This window comes from Myiozetetes cayanensis, unplaced genomic scaffold (assembly GCF_022539395.1).
Source record: "Myiozetetes cayanensis isolate MyiCay16 unplaced genomic scaffold, myiCay2020 scf2-11, whole genome shotgun sequence".
Lineage (NCBI taxonomy): Eukaryota > Metazoa > Chordata > Aves > Passeriformes > Tyrannidae > Myiozetetes > Myiozetetes cayanensis.
The window spans coordinates 90,178,762-90,191,788 of NW_026087411.1; the positions used below are offsets into that span (position 1 = coordinate 90,178,762).

The 13,027-nt window shown below is 38.6% G+C and overlaps 1 protein-coding gene across 17 annotated transcripts in view; it reads left to right on the plus strand.

Annotated features, from left to right (window-relative positions):
- The window catches only part of DST (dystonin), a 301,419-nt gene that overhangs the window by 88,039 nt on the left and 200,353 nt on the right, over positions 1-13,027 (plus strand). For all 17 annotated transcript variants that reach the window (XM_050316395.1, XM_050316379.1, XM_050316384.1 and 14 more), the window contains one exon: positions 5,249-5,310. In XM_050316395.1, coding sequence (XP_050172352.1) covers positions 5,249-5,310 — 62 coding nt within the window. The remainder of the gene's footprint in view (positions 1-5,248; positions 5,311-13,027) is intronic.

Below are 13,027 nucleotides of genomic sequence, written 5' to 3' on the forward strand. Positions count from 1 at the left end.
AATTTTGTCTTCAGAGCTTGAAAAATTATGAATGAATAAGTTTGGTTCTTCATATTCTATAACAACTTGAAACACATTGAGTAACTGTTCCTTAAATGAGTAGCATTTCTTCTATGATGTAGGCAGTAAACTCCTTAAAAAATACTAAATGATCATGTAATTAAATATAATGTATATTACTAAGAAGGTTGTATTAAGGTTTCACAGCCAGTTTTAGTTTGTTATGACTCTACTTTTGAGTGCTTCCCTTTGCAACCCTAATAATGTTCTTTTAACAGTTTTTTGAGTTTAATATAAATAGGTATTTTAGCAAAAATTTGGGCAGAAAAATAGTGCATTTATACATGAATATAAATATAAGTGAGTTTTATGAGTATTATGTGAGCTTTCTTATATAAATAGAAAAAACGCCTATCGGGGCTTTTGTAAATACCTGGACAAAAGTAGAAAAACCTGTTGACTATCAGACCATTCTTGTAGGCAAACAATTATCAGCAGAGAAGCAAACACAACTTAGCAATGCCGAAAGCTGACGAAGAAAAGGAGGTTTGTTTTTTTTTTTTTTTGGTAAGTCTGTCACTAGGTATAGGAACACCAGACTTCATTCTAACAGTGAAAATATCAGAGAAAGAAGCATAGAAATGTGCAGCTCATCTGGAAACTGAGGAGTTTGTATTCCTGTGCTCATCTTGCATTTCCTTACATCATTGTGGAGATTCAGAGTGCATTATTCTGCTCATGCAAGCTGGTGGCATCTGCTGTGGTTGCTGAGAGAAGATTTCAGGTATGCCTTCAGGTAGAGAGGAGGAGCACTCAGTGGCTTCTGCACATGAGTCACAGCAACCCCATGCAAAGCTACAGGCTGGGGACAGAGTGTCTGGGAAGCTGCCTGGTGGAAAAGGACCTGTGTATGCTGATCCACATGCTCAACATGAACCAGCAGTGTGCCTAGGTGGCCAAGAAGGCCAATGGTATCTTTGCTTGTATCAGAAATAGCGCAGCCAGCAGGGCAAGGGAAGTGATTGTCCCTCTGGACTTGGCACTGGTGAGACAGCACCTTGAATCCTGTGTCTGTTTCTGGGCCCTGCACTACAAGAAAGACATTGAGGTTCTGGAGTGTGTCCAGAGAAGGGTAATGGAGCTGGTGAAGGGTCTGGAGCACAAGTCTGATGAGAAAAGGCTGAGGGAACTGGGGTTGTTTAGCCTGTAGAAAAGGAACCTAAGGGAAGAACTTGTTGCTCTCTACAACTGCCTGAAAGGAGGTTGTAGTGAGGTGAGTGTTGGTCTCTTCTCCCAACTAACAAGTCACAGGTCAAGAAGAAATGGCCTCTGGTGTACCCAGGGAGGTTCATGTTGGACACAGGAGGAATTTCTTCACAGAAAAGTTGTCAAACATTGGAACAGGCTGTGCAGGGAAATAATTGAGTTACCATCCTTACCATCCGTCCTTGGAGGTATTTAAAAGACATGTAGGTGTGGCACTTAGGGACATAGTTTAGTTGTTTGTTAATTGTTGCTCCTAATGATCTTAAAGGTCTTTTCCAATCTCAATGGGTCTGTGATTCTCCCTAGGAGACCACTGAAGAGGCATCAATGCCATGTGTCACCTTTGATATAGTCCTGTTAATAAACTTCTCTTCCAGAAAAACTGTCCTGATTTCCAGACACTGTGAACCATGTAAGTGATAGGGATTCATATTGGTATTGGAAGGATCTGACCTCTGAACTTGTGCCTGGGATTGAGGAATGACAAGAACACAGAACAAGAGACCTTAGTTGTAGCAACTGTTTTTTAAGTCCAAATATTCTAATCTGGAGCCTCTTTAAATGCTTCTGTGTTGTAGTGTAAGTTCATGAAGTAGGTTGTCAGTTTGTTAAGACTGGAGACATTTTGTTGAGGCACTTTCCAGGCACATAAAGTACTAGAGACTTTGAGTTTGTCTGATACATCAGAATAATGTCTGCAATAATATGTAAAAGCAGACAAGCTTAAGTGGATTAATTAACTACTGAGGGGTTTTTGTGATGATCTACATAACAGATGGCGTAGGAAGGTGTGCTTTCTTTCTGTAGCTCCTGCTTTACCTGCATTCTTAAGTTACCTCGGCTTAAACAGCGCTCCTGCTGCTGGGTTCACAGCGACTCTCCTTGCTGCTCACTGCTGGTGGAATTGAAAACAGACTTCCTGGTTTGCAATGCTCAACATTTGCACTCAAATGCGTATCAATGCATGTGAAAGTTCAAAACAAACAAATGCAGATGCTTAATTTATTTTGTGTTGTGAGTTAAAGCCAGAGGGCTCGCGGTTTTGCTTGCTCTGACAGCACATTGGGCTGTTTGCTCCTGTTTTTTTAAAAAAGGGGTGTTGCTACTTTGTGTCAGCTAGGAGAAGTCCTGGTCACTCCTTGGCTCTCCTCTGCCCTGAAACGAAAAGAAGCTCTGAACTTTTGGAGGGGGCAATGAGACAGTCTGATGAAGACGAAAAGGACCAGAGTGCCAGGCTGGTGGAAGTCATGTGCTGCATGGGTCAGTGACGCAGCCCGGAGCTGGGCTGGCAGGGCTGCCTGCGGGACAGGGCAGAGCTCTCCGGGGGGAAGCTTCTCTCAAGGGGCTTTCTGTGGGTTTCTTTCCTTAGTTAGTGTTTCTATTTTTGAGTAATTTCCCTGTTTTTTACTTCATTTGGGGAGTTTGATTTTATGTATTCTGCTCTGAGCTGGAGCACACTGAATACTGTTGCACTGTATTTTCCTCTTAAGTATGTATTTGCCTTTCTGGAAGCATTTGGTATTTTGGTAAAAATCACAGTTGTGGTGCGACACTGAGATTAACTGAGTTGCTTAAACTTGGTGCTAACTATGACAAGGTCATGCGTTCAGTCCCATGTATGGACCGTTCAGTTAAGAGTTGGACTTGATGATCCTTGTGGGTCCTTTCCAACTCAGAATATTCTGTGATTCTGTTTTGGTGACTTTTTTCCTCCCTTGAATTCTTGTGTTTTTCACAATATGACAGGTGTCAGCTTTCCTCCTCATTGCACATTTGTGTCTGTCAGTTACAGAATTTTTCTGTAAATGTTTGTGTAATCCATACGTATCTATAAAAGGAACAAGAGTAGTAAGCATCATTTGTTTTATGAATGTTGGCATTGTAATTGAAAATAGAGTTGAAACTAATAGTGACTGCATAGTCTTAACAAAATATAGGTGGATTTTTTCAAGGTTTTTTTTCTGGTTTGGTTTTGTTTTGTTTGTTTTTGTTTGGTTTTTGTTTTGTTTGTTTGTTTGTTTGAGCTGTTGTCACAGTAACATTTCCCAAAATGTAAACTTCTGTGTGATCAAAACTAGATGAGGTTACCTTAGGAGAAAAGACACATTGTACACACTGTGAAATTTTGCAGCTGAGAAACCTTGTGTTCCTTTTACAAGAGCTGCCCATAATGGAACAGTTAAAAATGAAAGTGTTTCTAGATTTCTCTTATTTCTCAGATTTTCTGTTCTCTATATCTACTAAATCGGAGCTTCCACTTTATTAGGATAAATAACTGATGTCAGAAATGATGTTTTGCTAGATGAAGGCTATTGGGAAGTATATATAGGAAAAGGTTTTCTTAATCTGCCAAATTTTTTTTCTGGTAGTGCAACTTTCCTCTTTAGTTTGTCTATTTCTCTTTTTTGAGTCTTCAAGTAGAATAAGAGAGTGTCGATCTGTGAAGTGGGGAAAAAAGTATATGCCAGTAGCTTAGAAGATCTTGAGTGATGTGGAAAAGGGATTTAGGAAACAGTAACTCTTCTGTACAGAGCCAAATATACAAATACACATACTGCCTGAAGATCTCATTGTCACAGTAAGCTGTGGCTATCAAAGTGATAGGTGTGTTAAAAAAGAATTGGAAAAAATAATAGGAAAAGATACATCTATGGCTCTTAAATGCAAAGATATGTATGAGCATGTAGCAAGTCTGTGAGTCACATAAGAGAGGACTATACAAAGGCTTCACAGGCTTTTACTTGTCTTGTTTTTGCATTTATTCCCCTAAAGTAAAGTACTGTTAGGAACAACATGCTGTGCTCAGTTTGGCCCAGTGTGGACTCTTGTATGATGTCATGTGATTTTGAAAGACTTCAGTATCACACCAAAAACTTGAAAGTACTTGAAAGTCTTTCAGTGAATTTATTTTTATTTATTGCTGTCTTTGACCAACCTGAAAACAGTATTTTTAAATGTAAAGTACAGGACCTGAATCAGTCTTCTAGTCATGGCAATAGGTGCAGAGGGGTCTTGTTTTGCTACCTGAGCTCATTCTCATTCTCAGCCATAGTGCAAACAGCCTGAGTCAATGAAACAGCTGCAGTTGTGTTGTACGGGGTCTGAAGGGATCTTGCTATTTTAGGCTTGCACAGATGGTCCTGGTCCTAGTGCCCTGTGACTCCTGCTCTGGGGAGCTCTGGGATGTGAGCGGGCTGTGTAGGAGTTGTACTGCCTGGTGACCCTACATAGGTTGCTGGAGATAAAACCAACCACCACTCCAGCGCAAGAGTTATCCGAGTAGAACACATGTAAATGCTTCCTATCCATAAGTGGGATGCTTTCTTACCCTGAGTCTATTACTCCTGTTATTTCTTCACAGTGTTTTGTGGGCAATCATTGATGCTAACTGCCATGCCAGGGAGCAAATTGCTGACAGGGGCTGGGTCCCATATCTGGGCTGGTGGACATCCCTGTTGATTTTATAGAGAACTAAAAGAGGGTCCTTTCTCTGAATGAAGCTGTAACTCATCCCTGTGTGTTGGAACCAGGGATGTTCTAGTTGAAAAGCATAGTGATTAAAAAAATTAGCTTTCACATGGTAAGAGATTTTCTATTGCCTAATACTTTAGTAATTAATTGATTGTAGAGACTGTGAGTAGTGTTTATAGCTCTTAAAAGTTTGCCGTGACTATTTTAGTACAATTTGGGTGACAGTTGACTTCTCCTAGGAAGTTATATTTTTATTAGTAGTGCTGCTGTTGTACCTATGATGCTGTCACCCTACTGGAACTCACCTGGAGCTTCAAGAAACTTTTTCATTGCGTACTGTAATGTACTGCAAAAACATTTATGTGCTACTATTTTGATTAGACATTTTGGAGGTTTTAAAAATTTAAGTTTTAAAATTTTTCTAGAATATTTTATAAATCTCTTAATAAAGAAAAAATCTTTTGCATCACTTGTAGAGCTGATAAACCCTTTTTTTTCCTTTTACCTCTAGATGAGCGGGACAAAGTACAAAAGAAGACGTTCACAAAATGGATAAATCAGCATCTCATGAAGGTCAGTTGTTACATCTATCATGTCTGGATGATTGACTACTATAGCAGTGATTGTGTCTTTTACTACATGTTTGGTTTCGGGATGCAGCTGTGTTACATATAAGGAAAATACAAAATTGTGAGGTTTATGCATGTGCTTTGTCTTTGAGGAGTCGTGGGGGAGTTGAAATGCTGTTGTCTAATACCCCAAGGTGATCTAATTGAGCACATGAATTTGAAATTAAAATGTGTCGAAGTTTAAGAGACGTGATTTCTTTCTGTAAGGCTTGACTATTTTCTGGAATAAGTGTGTCATGGCTGTAGTACCATAGCTAAGGCAAATTTAAAGAAAATACTATTTTAAGTACCATGTTATGGACGGGGAAATGACCTTGAGAAAGAGAGGTCTTGATCATCCTATGGCATTAGTATGCTGCTTGTGGATTAGAAATAGGAGCTTTCTAGAGACAAAAGTCACATTTCAATATCTTTCTTTTGAATAGCAGTGAACTTTGCTTCAGGGACAAAACACATTATTTTAACAACATGTACAGCTTTTAGTTGACAGATAACTAAAAGCTGAATTCACCTTCACTGTAAGGCCCTTCAGTTCTAAATTTAATCTACTGTTTCAGTGCCAGCTGTCTAGCCCAGACATTTCTCTGGAGAAACAGATTGTATAATTACTTAACATAACTTGCTTTGATATGTCCCCCAAGTTCGAGGCTGAATTCATGTAAGAGTCACATTAAATAAAAACGTATCTGCAAACTGTCAGAATTGAGATTTAATTAATGAATACAATGTTCAGACACTGTTGGAAAGATCTCTTTGCATTTGTATTTAGAGAAACATAGAGTTTTTTAGGGAACAACTTAGCTATTTCTTAACTGCTTCCTGTGGCTGCTCTCGCGGGTATTTGAGAAATACTGGACACTGAAGCAGAAGAGAATTTCTTCAGGGATGTGGATATTTTAAATTATCTTTTTTGTTTCATATTTTTTAAAAATCTGCATAGCTCTTGGAAGAGCTAACAAGGCCTGGATGTGAAGTTGGTCTCAATTTTGCCTTTAGCAAGAGATCTCTCTTCCAGAGTGGCCTTTTGGTCCTTTTCACCATGACTGAGCCATCAGGAGCAGTCCTGACATCAGCCCCTCTGCAGTAGCATACCAGCTTTCTGTGAACAGGGTGAGTCTGGAGTCACAGAACAGCTCATACCAGTAGATTTTCCTTTGTGGATTTGCTAGACCCAAAGGAAACATGCTGTTCCAAAGGCCCTTTCCATGCAGATGCTGCCTCATTGTACTCCTGAAACATCCAAGTGGCCCCAAGTCCTTGCAGAAGTCTTCTACTTTCTAATGAGAAGACAAAAGGCAGGTCTGCAGCCTTCCCTTTCTGAATTTTACCTCATGTTTATGGTATAAGAAATGTATCCATTGTCCAGTACTTCAGACAAATTAGATGCAAAGAAAAAAAACATCCAGGAAGGTTGCCAATACCTGGCAGTAAAATGCAATATCCAAATTAACCATCAGGCATTTATTCTTCTAACTGAGGGTAATTGTTGCAATGTTTGTAGAAGCTACTAATCTTTTTGTGTATTCAAGATGCATTTTAAAAATGAATCTCTGGGATGGGGAAAAGCCTTTCTAAAGCTTTTTGGAGAGCAGTCCTTTAAAACAAGTTAAAAACAGTGCATATTTTTACAGAAGAGCAGTGTACTGAAAATGATATTTCTATATACCATTGTTTTATACCCTTCTAAAACATGCTTAGTCATGATTTCCATACTGTCAACCCCTTGGGAGTAGCTTAAAAAAGATTTAGACTCAGAGTAAAGAGTTCACACTCTTTAAATCCTTTTGCCTTACTTGCCAAGGTCAATGGCCTTAGGCCTTCATTTTCAAGTAGTTCTCACTGTGGGTGATTGCAGAGGTATAGATACAAATAGATGAGATAGCGTGTGTCTGTGTGTGTTGCTGGCATTGATTTTCATCTTGGATTGCTCACTTTAGAATTCAGTTGAAGGATCGTTAACTTGAACAAATATAGTTTGACTATAGCTCCTCCATTAACATGAAATTTATGTAGTAACTCAGCTTTATCTTCTGGAAACAGTTTGAAAACAGTTGGTGATACAGTTGTCAAATTCCTGTTCTTAGAGCATTGTTTCTAGAACAGTGACTTGGATGGAAATTAAAATCAATCCTTCAGATGCTTTATCTTAAGACACAAAGACATATTTAGAAAATATCATATAATGGGGGGAATGTAGAAAAAAGAGCACAATAAACAAGTGAATTTCTAACAGAGACACTGAACCTGTCCTGGTCAATGCATTGAGTTGAAGTTGAGCCCTAGTTTTCATGTACCTTGGATTTAGTACAAAACATAAGCAACTCATATTTGCCCATTCACTGTGCGTAAGTTGTTGCACACAAATCAAGGTGGGAATTGTCTCATTTCAGGCATCTCAATAGCTTTATTTAAACTGGTTACTCGGGCTTCTCTAGTTGGTAGCAGAGGGAACACGCCCTTATAGATGTCTACCCGTAAGGCATCTCCCCAAGAGGAAGTGAATTGTGTCCCAGAAGTGCTTTTGTTCCACTGATTGAAAAAGGTCAGTGTTGCTGTGTAGGGTTCAACTAGAAGCAGAAAAGATGAAGGTGATCATGGAAGTTATGAGAGATCATGGCAAACACCAGACCATGCATGTGGACAGGACCCTGCTATGGGCATGGGGATGAATCACATTTTAATTTCATCTTTTTTCTTTCTTATTTTTACTTTCTCTTTTCCCTGTTTCTTTTCTCTGTCCCCTACTTGTTTTTTTGGTTTTCTTTTCTCTGTTTTTCTTTTCTCATCTCTTTTTATGTTTTCCCTGCTTGTTTAGTTCTTTTCTCACTCATTTTAATTAATCTCCTATTGTCCTGCACTCCTTGGGAAAATACCAGAGTATAGAGGTGTATTCAAGAGCTTTTTTCTAGGTCAGCAGAAATGGTGCTTTTATTAGTTACCATAATTCGTTGGGAGTTGGCATAGAAACCTAGTGTCACTCTTGTAAGAGGTCTGTATGAGATTCCCTGAGTAATTGCAAACAATAAGATGACTTGTAAATATTTACCATACAGCCCCCCATTGCCTAGCTCTAGTTGCATTGGATTCAAAGCCTATAAGTGTGCAGTATTTAAAATTCAGTGTGTAAGATTAGTCTCTTGTCAGCTTATTTGATTAGTAAAGTATGTTGTGTGCTTTGCTAAACTAGAGACATAGTCATTGCAGAAATATTTCCTGCTAATTATCTTGATATACATAGTTTTAGAGACAAGTATATTATGTATTATGTGCAAAATTCAACTGTTGAATCTTTGAAATCCACAGTTTAAGATGAAGTGGACTGTGACTACATTTTTTAAATGCTGAAGTTTTTCTTTTGAATTGATAACAGATTTTCTGAGGACTGATTAAAGCATTGGCCTTGCTAAGGCTACTGTTTACTGTCTGATGTGGGGCTCCGGTTTAAGCGTTATCTTTTGTGTCTTGTTGACATATGGGTTGGAGAGGTGAGATATTGGACTTTAGACTCAGCTACTGCTGTGGTATGAACTTCCAGGGAGAAACTCACATACCAAAGTAGTGTGATTATGGGTTACAGGTCTCTTCTCTTCTCTAAACTGGCCTCTGCTTTCAGCAAGCATTTCACTTTGCTGCTGCCAAAATAAGATGTTAAATTCTAGTACTTGCTAGAGTAGGAGGTAATCCTTGATGTGACGAGAAAAGGTACATTGTGGTAGCAAGGGGTTTAATTCTAGTGTAATGGTTTCATAGTTCTAAATGACCCAAAGAGAAATCCAGTTTCCAGGAAAGCCCAGAAATTCTTCCTGATCTCCTTCGAATCTCGAACCCCAAAACTTAAGGAAAGCGTGAAGCTACTTTGAAACACAGGTGAAAGATGAGATAAAAGTTAGAAAATGAAAGAAGTTGATGATGAAAAAGCAGGCAAATTCTTCTTTGTTATTCAGTTCCTTTTTCAAACCAAATTAAAAATAATTTTGTGGTGCCAGATCTTAGTCCTGGCAAATTAAATGGGATATTCTGAAATATTCAAAGTTTCTTTACCAGAAATTAGGATTGAAGTCAAGGCAACCAGAAACTGGCTAGTGGTATGGTGAACATCCAGGTATCTTCTTACTAGGGAAAATTGTCTTCTTTCTCATGGAGGAAAAGGTTGTAGAGAGCCTCTTAGCAGCAATATGGGCCTCTGGGTGCCTGAGCAGCTCCCTGGAGAGGCAGAGCTGTCCTGTTTATGGCACTGACAGGGTGTGTTGGCTTTTGGGACCCTTGACTGACTGGACCTTGGGGGAAACATGCTGCTGATAGGAGCAAGGGGCAACATCCCTGCACAGTCATTAGTTGCTCCAAAAGTAATTTTTTAAGGTCTTACAAGCAAGAAGGCTTTCATAAGTAGCAGGACAAAATGCTTTTAAAACTATTGTTTTAAAGCTCAGTGTTCAAAATCACGTACTGTGTTGCAGTGATAGTGCATTAGAGACAGAGAGAGAACAGCTTTCTGTTGTGCAAAGACTGAATGAATAATTCAGAATAGAAGCCTGAAGTTATTGATTCCTGCGTGTCCTTCAGGCAGCACAGGGTTTGCAAATGGCTTCTTGGGTCGATTGCATTGTGAAATGTTCAGGTATGACCTTAATGGCAGCAGGACCGACCATTCCTGATGAAGTGCAGTCATTCCCTTGCTGAAAGCTGGCACTTCACTGACACTAGTGGTTATCATTTTAGACAGTGCTGCTCAGCAGTATCTCAGTATCTTCTTTTTAGCCATGCAGTTAAGATGTCATTTAAAGTTCCCCACCTCTTATTTTAGAAATGAACATTTTGTAGATCTACATTGATATTTAAAGGATGAGGCACTTGGTGTTAGTCTTATGGTAGTGACTTTTTAAAGATGTCTCCATTTAACATCTCTTGATTTTGAAACATACTCAGAAAACCTGCCTTTTTTTCTCTTTTTTTTTTTCCTCCATGTGTTAAAATAAGACAAAGATTCTTTGCTGTGCTAGTACATCTAAATGAACCTCCTATGTGTTCCTCAGAGTTTATTCTTACAACTGCTGCAAACTGTGTTGGGAACAAATAGTGTGAAATCCCATTTCAACATGGCCCACAGCTTGCTTTAGGCATTGGACGCAGCCGATGTGTCAGTGTTTCCTCCTCTGTTTTGTTTCTCAGTTGTTCAGCAGGGCTTATTGTCTGCTTGGTAGACAGAAGAATATTTCAGTTTTTCTCCAAAAATTTTTCCCATTGTATATTCAGGACTGTTCTAAAAGATCTTGAAGTGTTTTTTACCTTTGAGATGTGCTCCTTCTGAAAAATAAATAAAATAACTCTTGAAGAAGATCATCATTTAATGGTGCAAAGAAGTTTTTGCTTTTGTTGTTTTCCCTGAAAATATGTATAATTATAACTTATTCATGCTGTATTGCATACAAATCTTTCAAAAGTCTTCTACTTGGAAATAAACCACATAGCATCTTTCACCTGCTTAGTGTAATCTATAGCTGTTTACAAGGCAGCTCAGCAAGCAGAACTCATGACTTTTTTTAGTGTAATGAAAATTTAGATGATGGAGGAAGGTAACCAGGAGACAGTAAGGAAAAGCAGTGACAGAATGCCAGAAGTTAAAGCTGCAAAAGAGGAGGAAATTGCACATGTTTTAAAGGCTACTGATAAATTGCATCACAAAAACTCTCTGCAATCAATCAAGTAAGCAAACAAACAAATTCAAATCAATAAAAACTGTATCACAGCTTTCAAGTTTATTTGATCGTCTTTAATGCATTTAGACTTAATGACTAATTGGGACCAGGAAAGAGAGTAATTGAAACCAGTAAATTAAATATGCTTGAAATGTAGGATGGCTTGAGCACATCAATATTTTTATGGCATGCAGTCCTATTGTAGCAGTTGAACATATGCTTTTATGTGTGTTGGATTTTAAATTTTTTTATATGTAGGTCCTCATATATGAAAGAATGAGTATAAGACTAATTAAGTCTATCATGTGATTACTGCATGATGTACTATAACCACTAGAATCAATGTGTTTCATGGGATAGACTAATATATTAATATATTAATTAATTCTCTTTGTGTGCATTCATTGTTTGCAATTAGCTCTCAACACAGATTTTATTTAATATTATTTATTCCTTAGAGATTGCAAGAGATAAAATTCTACCATTTGCAGTTAGGTGTTGGCTTTTTAATTAATTGTTAAATTATGCATGGACTTATTTTTATCTATATACTTTTGATGTATCTGTGTTTAATAGTAATTTATATATCAGTTGAGAAGTACTATGCCTTGATCTAGCTCCTTTGGGGCCACTGTAACTGTGCCACTGGCTACAGTGGGAGTAGTATTTGTGGACTTCAGACAGTGAGAAAACTTCAAACCTTTAATCATAAACATTAACTAAGTATTTTGTTCTACAGCAATATTTCATATAATCTGGAAAGCAAGGCTTGCCCTGAGGTACTGTAGATGTGTGACTACATGAGGACTTAAGAAGGCATCGGAGTAAGCATGTTTCTCCTATACAGAAACATGTGTTATCTGTTAAAGGCATTTATGGTGTTTTGAACAGTGAATTTAAAGGTCAGTCACATGGTGTTCAAAATCCTTCTCTGCTTAGAGTAACTTAAATTTAATTTGAATAAAGGTTTAACTGCTGTTTTTAGTACTTTACCTGTGTCAGGCATGTTTGGAGTGTATTGCCTTTGGTCAGAGCTAGTTTTAAGCTGTGGGAGTCACATCTATTGTCTCTTTGATGTTATTAGCATTACATTTGCATACTTTAAACAAGTCTTCCCTGATAAGTTGCATTTGGCAATGTGTAGTAAAGGTTGGGAAAGGCAAGTTGGAAGCACAAGGAGTGGGGAGAACCAGATGCACATTATAACTGAAACACTGGCTTGTCTCTGACCAAAGATAAAACAGAACAAAAGGTGAATGTGGCTACTGTCAATGGGAAGTCTTGAACTGGATTAAGGAAGTTAATGGTAGATTTTTGGTCACCAGCTGGCATCGGAAGGACAGCACTGTATATCAGTGGAGAAAACCATTTATCCTCATAATTGACAGAAGGAACAATGTAGAGTTCTGCATTTGAACACCTACAAAGGAGCTCTCAGTCTATTCAAGAAAAAGGTATTTCTGTGGCACATCTGGGCTCATCCCTGGGCAGGTGTGCAAACCAGGTTAGGGCACACTTGCTGTTCTGTTCCCTTGCTGCTGCAGGAGCTGGGTTGGCTGCCTCCGGTGTTAACATGTGTCTTGTGAGTGAAGTGCCAGCCAGAGAGATCTTCAGCTTATCAGGGTCAGAAAGTTGCTGTCATAATTGCCTAGCTAGGTAGGTCTGGACTGGCTGGGAGGGACTGCTTCAAAATTTAAAACGGAAAGGTAACTAGGAAGCAAGTGTTGCAAACTCCCAGGCTCATCTTTACTTCTCACTTCTCTCTTTACTTTTAAAGAGAGGACAATGAACTGGGAAAAGCAATAGGTAGGGTCTCCTGGGGTAGTAATACAGTAGAGGTAGAAATGCAGGAGATCTGGCAGTCGATTGTAGATGTTTGTGTCAGAGGCACAAAGGCAGGCTGCTGGTAGGTAGAACAGGTAGGAGGCATCTTATAGAATGTACTGCTGCTTTTAAGAGACGTGT